Source organism: Nylanderia fulva, unplaced genomic scaffold (genome assembly GCF_048542155.1).
Source record: "Nylanderia fulva isolate GAGA-0341 unplaced genomic scaffold, ASM4854215v1 Scaffold2, whole genome shotgun sequence".
Taxonomy (NCBI): domain Eukaryota; kingdom Metazoa; phylum Arthropoda; class Insecta; order Hymenoptera; family Formicidae; genus Nylanderia; species Nylanderia fulva.
Window position 1 is genome coordinate 7529949 of NW_028190263.1, and position 18783 is coordinate 7548731.

The following is an 18783-nucleotide window of genomic DNA, read 5'->3' on the forward strand; positions in this document are numbered from 1 at the left end:
AATATGTTATTAATGAGAATCTTAAAATAATTAGATATATTCTCATACTATTGCAGATATACATTGTGGAATAAATGAATTGACAATGAGGTTGCGAGTTTTGATAAGTCGATTCGATATTAGAAAATATCGATTTGATAAAAGATGGCGCGTTAAAATTTTGGCGCGAATTTTTAAAATATATTTTTTCCCACATATTTATGTATTAATTATTATCGATTCTTATCAATAATGCATCTGCATTTTAGAAAGTCCGAAGTTTTTAAACTTTATTAATATATTGATAGAACATTTTAAATTGATTACGTTACGTGTATTTATCAGATGAATATTGATTAGATTTTTTGCACATCTAACCTCGCAACACAGAGCGATCTCCAATGATTCCTATTGTTTACATGTAGATTTTTATAAAAGCTGACTTTAATTGTTTATATTATGTATTATTTATGCGCGATAATTAATCCTGTAACAAAAAGAATGACCTATTATAAATTAATTCGATCGTATAATCAGTTTAGCAACAACAAATCTGCTAACTTGATCAGAAAGGAATTTTTAGATTACTTTTCTAAGGATTTGAAACACAGTATTATTCGTTCCAGTCCTGTCTCTCCAATTGCTGATCAATCACTAGCATTCATCAATGCTGGTATGAATCAGGTATGTTTTTTTAAATATAATTTATTTCTATTAAGAAATCTGATAAATATAAGTTTTTTACATCGCAACACCTCTTCAGTTTAATAAAACTTATTTCTATTAAGAAATCTGATAAGTTTCTTACGTCACAACGTTTCTTCAGTTTAAAGGAATCTTCTTAGATTATTATGAACCACCTGCGACAAAGATTGTCAACTCGCAAAAATGTATTAGAGTTGGCGGAAAGCACAATGATTTAAGTGTTGTTGGTAACGATAGCTATCATCATACGTTCTTCGAAATGCTTGGCAATTGGTCCTTTGGAGATTATTTCAAAGTATAAGACACAGTACAATATATTATTCATATATTTGTCAAAACCCACCAGATACTTATTTATATAATCTTATTGTTCTCAGGAAGATGCTTGTACATATGCCTGGAATCTTTTAACAAATGTGTATGGTGTACCTGAAGAATGTCTATATGTAACATATTTCGGTGGTAATGAGAAGTTGGGCATAGGTCCAGATCTGGAATGCAAAAATATTTGGTTAAAACTCGGTCTTCCAGAAAGCAAAGTTCTACCTTTTGGTATAAAAGACAATTTCTGGGAAATGGGTGTATCGGGTCCTTGTGGACCTTGCACAGAAATACATGTAGACTATATGAAAAGAAGTACTAATCAGGCTGCACGAGTGAATAAAGGATATGCAGATCTTATGGAATTGTGGAATATAGTTTTTATACAATATGAAAGGTGAGTTATCAATTTCTGTTATGAAACATTGAGTGCTTTAACTTAAATCACAAAACAATATTTTACTATATCTTATTACTTTGTACATTATTGTGATCTTTCTGAATATTGTTAAAGCCTCTCTTCCATATATCACAAAATTTAATAATTATATAAAATTGCATAGTCTATTAAATATCATATTTTATATCAGGCTTGCAAATGGATGTATAGTACCTTTATCAAAACATCATGTTGATACAGGCATGGGACTTGAAAGATTAGTTACCTTCTTACAAGGAAAAAAATCAAATTACGATACAGATCTGTTCCAGCCATTATTTGATGCGATACAAAAGCATTCGAACGCTCCAAAATATAAAGGGACATTTAATAATGATGATATAGGCAAAATTGATTATGGTTACAGAATTCTCGCAGATCACGCGAGAATGGTTACTATTGCATTGGCTGATAATATGTTACCGGAGCAACAGTATGTGATTATTTCAATATCTATGAAATTTCTTATATATTTTCATTAAATACATGTATAAATATAATAGAAATAAAAAAGATATTATTATTTACCAGCCATAAACTACGGAGAATATTACGGAATACGATAGACGTGGCAGAGAGAATATTCAAAAAACCTGGCATAGTTACTGAACTTGCCTGTATTGTGGCTGATAACCTGGGTGCAGCTTATCCAGAATTACACAATAATTTAAAACAGGTAATAATATAAGATTATCAAAGTTGTTTAAAAAAAGGGCACCATATTTTATATTATCTCAATAATATTGTTGGATTCAATTTCAGGTACAAAGGATAATAGACTTTGAAGAAGATTTATTCAAAAGATTGCGGAATACTTCTGGTAAAAAGTGGAATAAGATGGTTGAAGTTCGTCCTGAATTAGCATCGATCACTGATTGGATGGCTCCTGGTTTAGTTGATGGCTATAAAGAATTACAATCCGTGTTAAAAGAGTTGTAAGATATTTAAAACACAATAAGAGTTTGATATTGATAAAGAAATCGCTTATTTGCATCTGTTTTTATAACATATATAATATATTAATATATTTAATAATTTATATGATTTACAGGCGTGAAACTAATGTGTTACCTGGATCTGTCGCATTTAAACTATATGATACATATGGCCTTAATTCAGAAACTATAGCAGAACTAGCACAAATTGAGTCTTTACATTTTGATCAAATTGATTTTGAAAAGCAACTTGATAATTGTAGATATCAATCAAGAATTGGCTTAGACAAATGTAGTATACTTACTAAAGAATCTTTGAGAATACTTGAAGAAAATCATGTATCTAAGACAAATGATTCATTCAAATACAATTATACATACAATGGAAGTAATTATGAATTTCCAACACTTAACAGCAAACTCCTTGGCATTATTATCAATGGTAACATTAAAGTAAATCCTATATATATATATTATCTGTCATATTCCCTGTGATTAAATTTATAATGTAACTTTAAAATATTATCTATTTTATATGTTATAGGTAAATTAATTATAAATGAAAATTCCAAAACTACAAAAATTAATAATAGAAAAGCTATAAACATTGATGAGATATTAAATAGTACCAATGAAATTGGTATTATATTGGATAAGACTATGTGCTATTCATTAGAAGGTGGTCAAGTTTCAGATAAAGGAAACATTTGTATCAAGAATCTGTTTTTCAACATAGATAATGTCAGAAAAGTTAACGGCTATGTGATTCATTCTGGCCATTTTGCCAAAACAGATTTACCGTAAATATCTTTTATATTTTTCTATATTTAGATGATTATATAAAATTATTCCATTTAATTATATTACTGTAAAAAATAATATATTGAATAATACATTTATACATTTTTTTAGCACATCAGAATTGTATTTACAAATAGGAGACGATTGTCTAGTCAATATAGAACCAAATATTCGTGTTGAAGTTATGAAACATCATACAGCAGCACATTTATTGAATGCAGCCCTAAAACAGGTTATGCAAGTAGTTTATCAAAATGGTTCTACAGTCAATGTAGATAATTTAAAATTGCAATTCAATTCATTTGGCGAACAACTTACATTGGAACAAATGAGAATAATAGAAAATTGCATTAACAATATTATACAAACCCATGCTGCAACAACTGTACAAATTTTAAATTTACTCGAACTATTAAAACAAGATGATGTTACATTGATCCCTGGAGAAATATATCCTTATACAGGCATTAGAGTCATAGAAATTAATGCTGACAGTTTGAAAGCAAAGTTAGTAAATGTAAATTTTAAATATCAAAGAATTTTCTACTTTTATTTAGCAATTAATATCTATTGTATATGTTTCTAGGGAAACGTGTTGCGGTACTCATGTACATAATACAAGTGTTTTACAACACTTTTGCTTTTTAATGTATACTTCAAAGGGAGCAACAAAGCGCACTGTTAAAGCTGTTGTCGGCAGAGAAGCTGTACGTATGAAACAGGCTGGTGAAAGAATGTGTCAGAGAATTGCAGAGCTAGAAGAAATATTAAAAAGTGGGAAACTCACATATGAACAATTTAAAGAAGAAATAAATCAAATAAAACAGGAAATTAATGATCCAAATATACAAATATCATTACCTTATGTGATCAAACAGAAATGCTTGACAAACTTAGAGAATTTGAGCAAAGCAATATGGTTGCAAGAGAAAGAAATCGAGAAGTATGTAATATTGCATATCTTATCATTATCCAACTTATCATCTGCTGAATTCTAAATAATGACATTTTATAGGGTTTCTATAATTCGTGAAATCACTGATGCCATGGATTCATCTTGCTTTATCATACATTGTCTAAACGAAAATCCCAGATATTTATCATTACACGAAGTTGTATCTCTCTTTCCTAAACTACCAATATTAGTTTTATCCAATACCAATGGATCTGTAAAGGCAAGATGTTCGATACCACAGGTATTATATTTCATTCACATTTAAATGTACATTTTGATATAGATTATGAGTATGTATATGTATATGCAGTGATATGCAATATATAATTTATATTCAAATTATATTATCTGGATAAGTGATTATTATTCTATGTAGGAAATGGTGTCTGATGCATTTAATGCACAAATCTGGATGGATGTCGTTTTACAAACTTTTAATGCAAAGCAAGGACCTATTAAAGGATTCAAACCCATGTTAATTGCGAGTATGAAATCTACACATGTGTCACAAGATTTTCAGACATATATAGAAAGAGCAGTAATCGAAGCTACTAAATTTGCATCCATACATGTAAAAAAGGTTGAGCTTATTAATAAAAATCGATAAGTAATTATACTTGTTACAAATGATTTGCACTAAAAATACAATTGTAATAAATTCATATTTATGATTGATTAGTTTATCTCTTCACTCTCTACTTTGCTATATTCAAATTAGCAAGTATATATTATGTATATAGACAGCATAATATCTAAAATATAACATCATTTATTTATATATTTATACATCTTTATTTATATAAATAATGTAATAAAATTATATATATATATATGTGTGTGTGTGTGTGTGTATAGAAAACTTTTGATTACGATTTAGATTGTATATGTTCTGCATAAAATTGCTCTAACGCAGACCATTGCGCTGTATGGAGTAGTATATGTGGCCTTTTTGTTCGCATGAAATTTACTGCTTCTTCGGGCGTCCAATTATTTTTCTAGAATAAAACATTTTATGATTTAATGATTCATATAATCTTTGAAGGCTTTTATATTTAAATAATGCCATATTATCTCACTATTATTAAATAGCACGCAACTAATGTTGCACTTCTTGTTCTTCCTGCTTTACAATGAACATAAACCGTGCCAGGTTGACTGTTTCCATTAATAGTATCTGATGGATTACCCAGTTTTCTAGTGGATATAGAGCGAAATTTATTAATAAAATTAACACCGTTTTGTAGTTTTTCCTGACAGGGTGCTTGAAAAATATCTGTTGTAGATAATTGTAGAAATTCTACATTGTGGCTGCGCCATTCCTGATGGAGAAAAACAATATTACTAATTTGCACATATAAGATTACTTTGATATATGCTAGCTTTTTCGTTATGTAATTTTATTTTCAAAATCTAAGTCTTATCTTGCCACACATACCTTTTCTGTGTTAGATAATAAAGATAACTCATAATCTTCGTTCATGGATACAACAGCCTTAATATTTTCATCATCAACTAACTGAAACAGAAAAGAAATTGTGTAAAATGTAAATAATCTGTAATAACATTAGTCCAACATTTACATTATAATTTAATAGTTGTTACATGAAGCTGTAGTGTCCAAATAATTTACATTTAAAATATATGATGACATTTTTTATATATTGCAATACAGATATATATTATAAAACACATACATTTTATATATTAAGTATATAAAGGTATTTTGTGATATCTTGTTGGACATATATATATATATATATATATGTATTTATATAAAATAAAAATAAGATTTAAAACAAGATTTTGAAGAAAGGAAAAAGCAGAAGGAAGATCATAAATATTATGAGTAAAAAGATTATGGATTTTATTCAAGAACTTATCTTCTATTTTCATCAAAAGAACTATTATGTTCATGATTTTTTATGAGTTTTTATAAAAATATATGAGGAAAAGTATAACAGTATAAATTGCACATGCATCATATTGTATCTTATTTTATCGTATTTCAAGAATTGATTTCAGAATTGATAATGTGAAATAAATGTTGAAAAACTAGAAAATTTATCGTATAAACTACTGTTTTTTCTATAAAATTTAATAAAAGAAAACTATGAATTAAAATTGTAGAGAATATACCTGCTTCGTCGATCGCCGGAATGGTAAGGCGCCCAGTATAACTGTTTCGTCTATCCTATCGTACCAATTCCTGGTCGTAATCTTTTCCATAACGACGTTGTAAAATAAGGTTGGATAAAACGTGACTCTCGCAAACATCTTTGCTATATGAATTAATTCCAAAAGTGTCGTATTAGTTCGAATGAAATGATTAAAAGTGTATCTCAAAGAGTAAAATTTTCTCTCAACATTAAAGTTCCCGACCTGATGTAAACATAACGGTAAATTTCATCACTAAATGTAAATCGAAAACTATATCAATTAATTTGTAATTTTCCCGTTATCTCGCTTCTTTCTCCGATGCGATACGTTCGTGTGGACACTTATTTTGGAAATGTTGAGAAGAATGAAAGAAACGGAAGCTGGCTTTTGTGAAGCTAAATGATTCCATGTATGACCGGTTGACCTACTCCAGCAGAATACAAAGTAGAGACACGACTGAAGATTTAAAAGAAGACGAGATAATGGGGGGGAAAGATGTAGCGAGATATGCTCTTTTGGTTAAGTGTATCATAGTTTGTTCGAACTTTACCTTTTCAAATATTTTATATTATGAAATTTAATGTACATAATTTTAAATATATAAATATATGTATTATAAACTAAGAAGTTTAAAATAAAATTCTCCATTATGTTTTAATATACGAAAAATTAACAGTGAAAGTATTTTATCCTTCAAGGATGTGTGTGAGATAAATGGGAGATAATTCTTTTTTTCTAAATTATAGTTCTCTAGTTTTCACAAGGTCATTCAAAATATGATATATAAAATTTATGAACAAATTTGTATTTTTTTTCAATTAAAAATATACTTATTTTTATATAATATTTACATATAATTATCATTATTATTACGCTAATCTAATGTCGCAATCTTGTAACGTTTCCATTAAATCTATATCTAAGCAATAAGACCCTAACATTCCTTTTCTAAATAATCCAACAAAATGTTCTGCTGCAAATTGCAAATTTGGTACAGTTTCTGTTCGTCCATCATAGCTTTTTATTTTTATTGTTCTTTGAAACTTTGCAGCAATAAATGTAAGTAAATGTATCACATTGTCATTTGGTTCTGGCAAACCTAGTTTTTCTACATATTCAAATCGTTCATTTTTATTTAACCAGAACAGTAAGTAATCTGCAAGTACATCCGCTCCTATCACATGATCTTGCAAACAGCCTACTAAAGCCAATTTGAAACCAGCATGAATGTCCTTAATAGAAGGAACTAAAATACCTGGTGTATCAAACAGATATATTAATGGGTCTTCCGATATCTTTATGCGAGTCGACAAGGATCGTGTAATGCCTGCTACTCCACCAACATGAGCAGCTTTGGCCCTGTTAAGATGAGTGTTTCTTAAACGATTAATTAGAGAGGACTTTCCAACATTGGGCACCCCAATAACCATTATGGAATAAGATTCTTCCTCGATTCTATTATAACGTGCTGAATTAGATATTAACTTTTTAGCTAAGGGTAAAATTTTTTTTGCATTTTTGCATTGCTCATCTTTGAGATTTGTAAATATTATATTGGATAAGCCCTCTCTATTTAATGTAGACACTATGCTTTCTCTATATTTTGTATCAGCTAGATCCATTTTGCTCAATACAAATATATGCGGTTTCAAGCCCGTCAAAGTTCTGCTGAAGTCCGCATAACGGCCAGAAATTGGTACTCGTGCATCGTGAACTTCTATGATGCAATCGACATTTTTTAATTGTTGCTGCATCTGTCTCAAACCCTTTGTCATATGTCCAGGGAACCATTGTATTGCTTTGTGATAAACAAACTTTTCTCGCAAATTAGCGATTACTTTACCTCCTGTATTTGTCATCGTATTCCGACTTTGATGTGTGTACTTGCTACGTTTTTAGATAATCCTCGCTTCCATAAATTCTGAAATATTAATACATAACCGGTTAAAATTAAGGAAATTTGTCATCAATGTTTGAATGCTCGATATTTGATTCTGGCATGAACGATAAAAAAAATATATTCCGTTTACGAATCAAGATATACCTATAAAATATGCAAAGTTTATGTCAAAATCGTAAAATCGAAATATCAATGCTGGAATAAAAAATGCCAGCATTGAGGTTATCGGCAGTTTAGCCAAATAACAATAAACCAACGTGAGGCACGCAAAGGCACATTTCCATGAAAGCACGAAATTAATGAAGCGCAAGTTTGCGAAACGGCATTATTTGTAATTACGTAATAGGCCGAATAGCAATATCGATTATTCAGCTTTCGAATAGCGCGATCGGCGTATTAGCATTTTGCGGATTTTTAACGTGTGAAGTTGCTCGAAAGTCAGCCAGCCCTCGCGAACGTAGCAGACGACGCGCCGAGCGAGCCGACCAATCACGCGCGCGATCGGTCGCGCATGCGCAGTGGCGTGTCGGCGTACCGCGCGTGCGCAGCTCGCGCTCGCAACCGTGCGAAAGTCCACATGAGCCTGTTGCCAGTTATTGATCCTGGCGCGATTAAACAACACCGCATTGCCGTCAAGTACGAAAACAATTCTCGCCACGTCTCGGCCGCGTTCGCGCTCGGCGTAAAAGCGTTGACTGATTAAAAACCGTCCTCGTGCGCGTCTCGGAGTTACCTCTAATCCCGGAGATTTGGTGCGTGACACGAGCAGGGGGAGGCATCGCGTTCGCATCCCGTCGAAGCACCCCGCTGACACGTACTGTCAAGATGTAGAGGATCGGCGCCGCGGCAGAGCAACGTCCACCGTGTCGGGAGAGTCGACCCGTGTCGAGAGAGGAAGGAAGAAAGAAAGAGGGAGCGAGAGAGAGAGAGAGAGAGAGAGACAGAGCGAACATGTCATTGGATTTCCGCGAACGAGCTTGAGCTCGTTGAGGAGTCGAGATCGCGACGAGCCTAAATCTTCTTAAAATCCTGACCGTGATTTCGCAGAGAAACGTAAAACGGACGGACGGACGGACGGACGGAGGGACGAAACGGCGCGATTGCACATGTGATCCCCCCCGAGTGGCCGACCCTATTTGGCAGACGCGATGAAGAAGTTCACGATCAAGGGTGTACTCGACGGGTTCCGGTCGTCGGTCCCGCAGCCCGTCAAGCCCGACCAAGAGATCGTCGAGAACCTGAGGACGGAGCACTTTCAAGTTAAGAAGGTCAGTACCGATACGTCAAGTGTGCCTTCGTACCACATTCGTAGTATTCCCCCGTATTTGCCCTAATTATGTAAAGTGGACCTGTCGATAATCCGCTGTTCGGCATTTTTTTCGCAGATCTCGACATTGATAAAACTCACACGTCAATTTCCGCGATATCGCGGAAAATAAAATCTCTACTTTCCGCGATAAGTTCAACGATTAAACGAGTCGCATAATTAAGAATTTTATAGGGTCAGCTATAAAAGAAAGCATGCCGCTAATGAGTAGATAATATTGGCTTTAATTAGACTTAAGCGGGTATAAAATCTATCGTGCATCTATTATATAACGAGATCAAGGATAAAAAAGAAATGATAAAGATAAGATTTCAGATTATGCTTACAATTAAAAAAAATTAAATTACTTGTTCTTTGTTTGACATTTTATGTATGCCATCTAAAGGAAACCGAAATAAAAGCTTTTTCAAAACGTCCCTTGTTTTAATTCGAACTTTTTATCTGTTGCTCGAATTATCTTAACAATTATTTGCATCGTCAAGGCTAATATAATTCTTTAAAATTCCATGTACAATTCTAGATAAATATACATTAAAAAAAATATATATATATATATTCATTCGTGTCCGCAAAAATCGCAGTGGGGTTGATTAATTTACGAAATTCGCGAAGGCAAGTCCTAGCAGAAGACAGGTCGTAAACTCGCTAAGAAACTCAAGTTGCCTACTTCCGAGTACATGAAGCCCCCGGGAAGAACGTAAACATCCCGGTTGTCGATACTCTCGGCTGTACGTTGCACATAAGATATCGCCCTATCTCGCTCGTCAAGTTCGTGCGCCAAAACTGCCCTGTCTATTTACTCGAACGAGTTTCGTTCGTAACCGTGAAGTTGTTATCGAAGTACTATCATGCTTCGGGTAACACACACGTTCGTGCGAATATATATCCGGTTACGCGGTCCCGAGAGAGGAACAGATAACGATGCATGTAGATATTTCCAACGAGTGCGCGGAAGAATACGCGGATATGTACGGCAATGCCGATTAGAGGCGTTTTATACGTTGTACGCTATGTATATATACGTATATGTATATATTTGATTATACGTCCCGCGCGATCGATGTCAATTCATTTTCTCGACCTTTCCCCATTTTCTCTCTCGCGACTTTTTCCCTCCCCCCGACTATTATCGAATTTACATATAAAGACTAGACGAATATTTTCGTCGCGAGTTATTTTTACGGTATACGAGATTCAGATAAGAGATGATAAAGGCTAATAAGAGAATCAGGCGCAGAAATTAGGCGCATATGCAAAATACATCAGCGATGTTTTGTATATCGTTGAAATCATGACATACCAATCAAAAAGACAAGTTTGTTGTGCCTAATTTTTGCGTTTCACTCTCTTATTACATTTAAAAAATATGACGAAGACTCTGATATAAAGAAAAATAAATATAAAAGTTCAGGTAGGAGATGAGCTACACCGTAAAACAATGTGTCGTAATTTTACATAAAAATGTGTAAAATTACATAAATAATAAGTGTAATTTTACGTATTTTTATGTAAAATTACGACACATTGTTTTACGGTGTAGCTCATCTCCTACCTGAACTTTTATATTTATTTTTCTTTATATCAGAGTCTTCGTTTTATTTTTTACGGAATGTCGTAAGATTTTGTCGCATTCGAGGAACTTTTTCAAAAAATTAATAGGATAGATTTATATTTTTAGATATTACTTTCTTATTTGAGATAATTGTATAATATTCTTGAAAACCGATTCTCGTTAAATATTTAATTATATTAAATTTAGTTATATTAGTTACATCACGATAATATAATATTCATGACGACTCGTGAATTTATATATACAAATGATATGGCACATAGCCTCGTGTTATGTTGCATTTGTCTCTGTTGAAATCATCGCTCGATGCGTATAAGTGAACATAATCATGAAAGCAATTATTTAAATTTTTTCCTCTCTCCATCTCTCTCTCTCTCTAACAAGAATGACACTCGAATTCATATACCAATTTTTATGATTTTGCGTCTACTCGATATATTTTTCGTTGACATTTTCATATATGAATGTATAATTAAAAGCTTGCAAATTTTCTTAAATAATTATGAGACATGGCGTATATAATTTAGTTTTGCCAGAGAGTAAAAAACGAAGCTTTAAATCTGCGTTTTATTTTATGCTCTCTTCTTTATTGATATTTATGCACTTATAAAAAAGAAATAGCGCGTGTATTAAAGGTAACATATATTATTATATGACAAAAAATAAAGAGAGAGAGATTCTTTCTCAGAAACGATATATGCACTGCATAATTGCTGACGACGATTTGTTCCACGTATCGCAGCCTACGTGCGAAATTTGCATACGTTGTCCAGTACACTAGCAAACATTTCAGAGTTGCGCTACTATATTCGAAAGCATCCTAATGAATATTGATTGCCGGAGTTAAGAAGTGAATGTTTAGCTTTATGTTGTAGAATTAAAATTAGAGTGTTGTACAGAGAAAGAAAGTTTACGTGCAGAGGATAAATCTACAGATATATTTAGAGATTATTTTTTTTTTACAATTATATAATATTTCTAAACTATCGGAAAATGATATAAAAAGCAAATGAAACTTCGAAAATGATCCGATATTACATTTTTACAAATAAATTTTATCTCATTCGTTCAACATTTTTTAAATCGCGCGCAACACATTTTTGACAAATTGCAAGAATATTAAATTGACATGCGTTACGTGAATGAATTTGTTACGATGATGATTAAAATTGATCGTTGCGTATTTTTTGTAAGTAAAATTTCACCAGCAATAAAATATCGGGAAGCATCCAGTTGTATTTCCAATAAAGGCAATTTATGGAAGAGGCATATGACAGATCTGTCAATAGACTGGAAGTTATGATGACCCGCCCTTGTGGATTTGTAGCTATATATAATATTGTCAATAAGAAATTGCATTGTGTGCGATGTATCCAAAACTATCTACCAATGATCGAACGCATGATAAACTGCGATCTCTCGCCATTCGATTTGACTTTAACCGTATATTAAAGGCTCTTTTATGGCAAGGACGATTCGAGTGTCCTAAATTCTGCAGTGAAGAATTTTTTACGCCGAAACTTACTTGCTCTCATAAAAGTAAAATAAACGGAGCGTATAAAATTGTAAAAAAAGAAAAAAACGCTGCGCGTTTTACCTATTTTAAGAGATAACTATTTTTTAACCGCTTATCGCACGAAGCTTTTTCCGTAATCTTTTGCCGTAAAGGGGACACGCCGTACATAGAAAAGAACAAATTAAGCCGTACACGCACGGCCGTGACAAGAACATAAAAAACGAATTACGAGAGGTGCGAGAACCTTACGAGAAATTAGAAATTACGTCGCGACGTACACATTCATTTGAGCACGCGCGTATCTGAATCTGTCAGCAAGGCAAAAATAATGGCCCCTGGCGTTGCAGCTGCGCTAGCACTCGTATAATAGAATGCAAAAATGAATAAATTCGAGCTTGCCCGTGCTGTGCAAACGCAATACCAGGGTTTACCTGTGTAATATTTTTTCATTTTTCTGCGAATTGTGAATCTCCAATTGCGCGTATTATGTACGTGCGATCTTTCGAGAAATCCGCTTCCACAACTGAACAGTTTTTTCTTATATTTGCATTAATTTATCGCTACGATAAAAATCAAAATTAGGCGAGAAAGAAAGCGAAACAATTTTCTATAATCTGAATATTCATATTTATTCGCGTATTTTGTCTTACTTTTACCGTTCAAAATTATATGAATATAAATTATCTCTTGTATTTGATTCTGCTTGATTGTAGAAGAACGGTTTATTTTCTCCCTCGCGGAACATCGCTGCAGCTTGAAATAAAATAAAGAATAACGCGTTCTTTTTATTTTGTATTATTTTGCGTACGTTAGGGAAAAAAAGAGCGGCATAGAAAAAGCGGGATGTGAAAGCTTGACGCACGCGCGCCAAAGTTTTCACTAGCGGAAAATTGATAGCAACCTTGATATTGAGCTGAAAAATGTTGTGGGCTACTCGTGTACGTTTCGCCGTATCTATCATTTCGCTATATCTCCTATATGCGCATTGTCGTAACTCTTCTGGACCAGACCAGACATCAATTTCGTCCTCGTCCCATTCCGCTCTTACCGCGTTTCGAAGATGTGTGAGCGATCAAGATATTTCCAAGGTTAGCAAACTCCAAGGTTAAGCAAACTGTCATTCAACTGAATAAAGTCATTCTAATTATGACATTTTAACGAAACGATATTGATATTTTAAAGAAAATTTGATTAATGTGTCAAACACATGAGATGTATAATAAAAGCAAATCTGTATCAACAAAAAATCTATTACAGATTTATCTATTCGATCGCGTTATATATAATTGTTAACACACTCAGATCGATAAAAAAATTAATCATTTAGAATTTTAAATTAAGAATTTTATGCTATTGATTTATATAGAATTGAATTTATCAAACCATTGCGTGTTTTGCTGAAAAACTTGCAAAAATTTACCCCACGAATTTCTCTCTTGTTATATAATTGTTAACACAGTCGGATCGATTAAAAATGAATTAATTTTTTAACAGATGTATTAATCGAATATTAAGATGAATGTCGCTCTCTTCTACTTTATTTTATGCTATCGATTTATATAGAATTGAATTTACAAAACAATTACGTGTTTTGCTGTAAAATTTGTAAAAAATTACCCCATAAAGCCTCCTTTTGTTATATAATTGTTAAAACGGATCGATAAAATGATTAATTTTTAACAGATATATATATATATATATATATATATATATATTAATTGAATATTAAGATAAATAATCGCGTCTACTTAATTTTATGCTATTAGATTTCTATAGAATCACAAAACGATTGCATGTTTTGCTGTAAAATTTGCAAAAAAATTACCTTATGAATCCCTCTCTCGTTATATAATTGTTAACACAGTCGGATCAATAAAAAAATTAATTTTTTTACAGATAAATTAATTGAATATTACGATAAATGTCTTTTATTCAATTTTATACTATCATTTTATATAGAATCAAATTTACAAAACGATTGCGTGTTTTGCTGTAAAATTGGCAAAAAATTACTCTACGATCCTCTCTTTCTCTCTTGTTATATAATTGTTAACACAGTCGGATTGATAAAAACATTAAATTTTTGACAGATATATTAATTGAATATTGAGACAAATAATCGCGTGTTAATTTTATGCTATCGATTTATGTAGAATTGTATTATTCATAAAACGATTATATATTATGTTGAAAAATTGCCTCACGATTTCCATCATTTCGCTCAAAAAAAAAAATCGTAAAAATTGGAAAATGTTCTAAATAACGGAAGAATCGTTTTCCGTCGATCTGATTTGTGCGGTTTATCTTTTTATCGAGTTGATAAACGACGCTCGTGTGCGCCGCAGAGTAGATCGCCCTGCCGCGCATATGTGTCGATCGGATTGCCGCACCTGCAGGCGCTGGGCGTCCGACCGTCACAAATTACAATGCAATCATCACGCCATAACACGATCGTGTGAAACGCTTTCTACCCGATAATAATCCGAGCCCGCTGTATGCAAGCCGATTAAGTCCTACGGCCGCAAAATATGTATTCAAAATGGAAAAGACCTCCCTTTATATGCACCTCATCGATATATATTTCTTTGTTAAGAGAGCGCGTGGGTTTTCAAGCAAAAAAGGTTAATCGCCCGATATATATATATATATATATATATATATTTTTTTTATAATATAACGTATCTTTCTAGAATTACCAGGTCGATAGTTTCGCTTCCTCATGCAATAGTACTTTTTTCCGCACACGCGACAACTTGGCGAGAAGTTCTAGCTCTTTCTAATTTCGCAGAAAACATGAGCGATCCGATCCTGATCAATGCAATGTTTCACGTAAGCTTATATTTTCGCGTCTAACGAAATCGATAAGATTTTCGAAATATGTAAAAAGAATAGATGTGTCGGATAATGCATAGTTAATAAAAAGTTATATTTTTGCGAGATTTAAGCCACGTGAATTATTCGATAGGATACTGGCTTCTAATCTCTTTATTTCGACATAATTTCTTGCCTGGAAACGATATACACTGACAATGAATCCGTCGACGGTCCGGTAAACTTGCGCGGCGGAAAATTGCGCGTGGGAGGATGGTACCATCCTCCGGGGACTCGCGAAATCGTGAAACGGAGTAAGGTAAGTTGCTGCTGGACGCTCGTAAACTTTCGCCGTATTTCAAGCCAGTTCCCCGGCGCCCGACGATGGCGGCTGGTGAAATGGAACGAGGGCAGTTTTCAGCAACGAAAAGCAGCGGCGGAGTCCCGTTGCACCAAAATCGATCCCGAGACATATCCGTCGTCCTATATGTTATCCTCCTCTTCAATCGGCGGTGTCGGTCGCGTGGTTAGCCCCCGAAAACCCCAAGTTTCCCAACTCGCGTTTACGCGATCGCCGATCCCGAAGCGCGATAAGTCTTTAGAGCTCTCTCTCTCTCTCTCTCTCTTTTTTTTATTCGGACGAGTACTTCGCTTTGACTTTAAGACCGGCGCTGATATATCGCGGCGGATCAACGAGCGAGAGCAAGTTTGCGAAAAGCGTGCGGCGAAGTGCCGCATCTTCCATTTCATAAGATTACCTCATCCTCCGCTTTGCACGGTAAAGCGAGGCGAAGTTTTAAGATAAGTTTCCTGCGCGAAGAGAAGACGTATATAAGCCCCAATATCCTATATATCGGCATATAAGCGCACATAGCGTCGTATGTCGCGTTACTTTACGCGGGATATAAGTTTTATCCGTGTAAAAGATATTTTATTTCTCTTTAAGTATAAGGGAGAATGTTTTTGGAGAAGAAAACGAGTGTGTGTGTGTGTATATATATATATACATATATACTCACATATGTATTGCCACGTCAATCGATATCCAGCCTTGCTAATGACGACAGACCTTTTATTGAAAGCCAGGATAATGCCCGGTGAAGCCGACTTTAAATACCTCCAACAGACAATATAGTATCGGTAACATTTACGTATCGGGGCAACAAAGGTATAAAATTAACAGTAGCCAGGTTGTCCACGAGATACACAATAGGAGCCTGTGAAACAATACTTCCCCCCCTTTTGATATATTTCCGCAACCCCTCTCGCGAGGATGAATAGTCTTCCAGGGGACTAAAGCGGGAAAGATGGCATGAAACGGACGCCTTTTATGTTACAGACATTCAGACACGGTTTTCCGCATCAGCCGACAGCGTTGGCATTCGACCCAGTTCAAAGGCTCCTAGCTATTGGCACTAAATCAGGATCTCTCAGAATGTATCCTTTGACGTTATCGTTAATACGGGTGGTATCCCGTAATTAAGCCCTTTGAAAGAAGAGCGACGCATGCCCGCAATTAAAAAGAACGGAACAAAATGGATATCTATTATATAGTATATCGCGATTCAACGCGATTCAATTTTCGTTCCTTTTTGTTGCCTTTTTTTGCTCCTCTTTTCTCCCTTTATGTATTATATACTCGAGTATAATTGTCGAGTTTTCTCTCGCTCGCTTTTCGCGCAGTAAATGTGTTTACTTTATCACGCGATTCTATTCTCGAAGCAATTATGGATAAGATAACGATGACGCTGAAAATTTTGCATTGGCGGAAATAAAAATTACAGCTGTATATATATATATATATATATATATATATATATATATATATATATATTCGTTAAAACGTGCCTTTGCATACCGCCTTAAAAAAATTTCGGAAGTCAATGGGTTTGTACAAATTTAGCGAATTAATTACACGGTCCTGTCGCTTCGTGACTCTTCGACCGTGTGTTTTTACACGTCAGTGATTTCATTGATCTATCATAGCCAAAGTGAAGATATAATAGATGCTCGGCACAGTTCGATGGGCATACTAACTACCGCGATAAACTATAAACGGAAAAGTTTTAACCGCGTTGCCAATTTTGGATGAAATTTTTACGTTTTGCGTTTAAAAGAGTTTGGACGCGGAAGAATTAATGAATCGGCAAGAATTTTCTAATAATATTTCGTGCAATCTTTTCGCGCGTTTTTATAATGCTTCGCATGCGGTTTTTTTTTAGTAAGCTAATTGATTAAATAACATAAAGGGTATTTTTATCATAAATATATCTGGATTATAATTATATAATTTAATATATATGAGAGATATTATTTTATAATTGTACATGGTGGGTCCCAGGTAGCTCGTAATTGAGAGATGTACGAAAAGAGAATTTTCTCTTAGAATTTATCCTAAAAATCATGGTAATCGACAATATGGTATTGGAAGAATTTTATAAGAGTTTCTTTGATTAATATTTAGCACAATAAAAAATATTAATATCTACATATAGTAAAATTAATTGAACATATTCTATATGTATTATATATATTTTTATATTATATAATATTATCCCCCACAATTACCATGATTTTCAGGGTAAATTCCAAGAGAAAATTCTGTCTGTGTACACATGAGACTTGTATTTTTTCCTGAATTAATTCGATACCATGGAAACACAGTTTGGGTAGACCTGGCGTAGATGCACATGTAAAGCACGAGGGATGTGCGGCTGTAGTACAATTACAGTTCTTGGTCAACGAAGGAGCATTAGTGTCCGCTACGGCAGACGACACCGTGCATTTATGGAACTTCCGTCAGAAGATACCGCAGGTGGTGCAAAGTCTCAAGTTTCAAAGAGACAGGTTAGTAATTAACACGTGTGGCTTTACATTTTTTTATTGCTTCTAATTTCGTTTTTTATCATTAGAGAAATATTCGTAATGCATCGAATAAATACGAAATGTATAAAAATATCTTGAATCACGCATGACTACTTACTACGAGTAGAATGTAAAATAGTCGAGAGATTTTTAACGAGCACTCGAACTGTGTTTGAACTTTTTTTTTTAACGAGTGGCTAATCGTATAATACGTTTTTAACAGAATCACTTGCATTCACCTACCGCTTCAAAGTAAATGGTTGTATGTCGGAACGGAACGAGGAAATATTCACATACTGCACATTGAAACATTCGTTCTATCCGGATATGTAATTAACTGGAACAAGGCTATCGAAGTGTAAGTATATTAATTTTTTGCTAAACACATTTCTGAGTAATTAAGAAGTGAAGAGTAGCAGCGTGTGTCGATATAGATTTTGTATAAACGCAATCATAAATATGAACGCGTGTAAAGCATAATAAATTCTACATGCCAATC

At 33.5% G+C, this 18783-nt stretch overlaps 4 protein-coding genes across 11 annotated transcripts in view; 2 read left to right on the top strand and 2 right to left on the bottom strand.

Annotated features, from left to right (window-relative positions):
- Nucleotides 1-326: 326 nt before the first annotated feature.
- On the top strand, nt 327-4749 carry AlaRS-m (alanine--tRNA ligase, mitochondrial). The gene is made up of 12 exons (XM_029318453.2): nt 327-663; nt 806-979; nt 1062-1402; nt 1596-1877; nt 1976-2120; nt 2207-2379; nt 2496-2821; nt 2924-3179; nt 3292-3687; nt 3767-4123; nt 4196-4376; nt 4512-4749. Exons 1-12 carry the CDS (start codon nt 439-441, stop codon nt 4740-4742), a joined length of 3087 nt encoding a protein of 1028 aa, XP_029174286.2. The 5' UTR covers nt 327-438; the 3' UTR covers nt 4743-4749.
- Nucleotides 4750-4888: 139 nt separating this feature from the next.
- PTPMT1 (protein tyrosine phosphatase, mitochondrial 1) lies at nt 4889-8201 on the bottom strand. 2 transcript variants are annotated; one of them, XM_029318494.2, is made up of 5 exons: nt 8136-8201; nt 6272-6414; nt 5571-5651; nt 5212-5454; nt 4889-5130 (listed from the first exon to the last, which is right to left on the bottom strand). In XM_029318494.2, exons 1-5 carry the CDS (start codon nt 8149-8151, stop codon nt 5002-5004), a joined length of 612 nt encoding a protein of 203 aa, XP_029174327.2. In that variant the 5' UTR covers nt 8152-8201; the 3' UTR covers nt 4889-5001. The 2 variants fall into 2 exon arrangements, with proteins under 2 accessions (XP_029174327.2, XP_085338273.1); XM_085482147.1 differs by lacking the exon at nt 8136-8201 and adding an exon at nt 6515-7002.
- LOC114942973 (mitochondrial GTPase 1) lies at nt 7077-8151 on the bottom strand. The gene has a single exon (XM_029318493.2). The coding sequence runs from the start codon at nt 8149-8151 to the stop codon at nt 7162-7164; it is 990 nt and encodes a 329-aa protein (XP_029174326.2). The 3' UTR covers nt 7077-7161.
- Nucleotides 8202-8769: 568 nt separating the features above from the next.
- The window catches only part of Tomosyn (syntaxin-binding protein tomosyn), a 37637-nt gene continuing 27623 nt past the window's right edge, over nt 8770-18783 (top strand). For 6 of the 7 annotated variants that reach the window (XM_029318490.2, XM_029318484.2, XM_029318486.2 and 3 more), the window contains exons 1-4: nt 8770-9460; nt 16759-16856; nt 18084-18266; nt 18508-18642. In XM_029318490.2, the coding sequence (XP_029174323.2) occupies nt 9341-9460; nt 16759-16856; nt 18084-18266; nt 18508-18642 (536 nt within the window). In that variant the 5' untranslated portion in view covers nt 8770-9340. Of the gene's footprint in view, nt 9461-16758; nt 16857-18083; nt 18267-18507; nt 18643-18783 lie in introns of those variants that run through there. The other variant, XM_029318488.2, reaches the window with a different exon arrangement.

Excerpts from the sequence above, each read along its gene's own strand:
- AlaRS-m (XM_029318453.2), top strand. The coding sequence starts at position 439 with ATGTATTATTTATGCGCGATAATTAATCCTGTAACAAAAAGAATGACC. Across the intron at positions 1,403-1,595 it reads GTTTTTATACAATATGAAAG|GCTTGCAAATGGATGTATAG; the intron begins GTGAGTTATCAA and ends ATTTTATATCAG. Across the intron at positions 3,688-3,766 it reads GCTGACAGTTTGAAAGCAAA|GGAAACGTGTTGCGGTACTC; the intron begins GTTAGTAAATGT and ends ATATGTTTCTAG.
- PTPMT1 (XM_085482147.1), bottom strand. The coding sequence starts at position 6,542 with ATGAAATTTACCGTTATGTTTACATCAG. Across the intron at positions 5,652-6,271 it reads TCCGGCGATCGACGAAGCAG|TTAGTTGATGATGAAAATAT; the intron begins GTATATTCTCTA and ends TTTCTGTTTCAG. Across the intron at positions 5,131-5,211 it reads TTGCGTGCTATTTAATAATA|AAAAATAATTGGACGCCCGA; the intron begins GTGAGATAATAT and ends GTTTTATTCTAG.
- LOC114942973 (XM_029318493.2), bottom strand. The coding sequence starts at position 8,151 with ATGACAAATACAGGAGGTAAAGTAATCGCTAATTTGCGAGAAAAGTTT.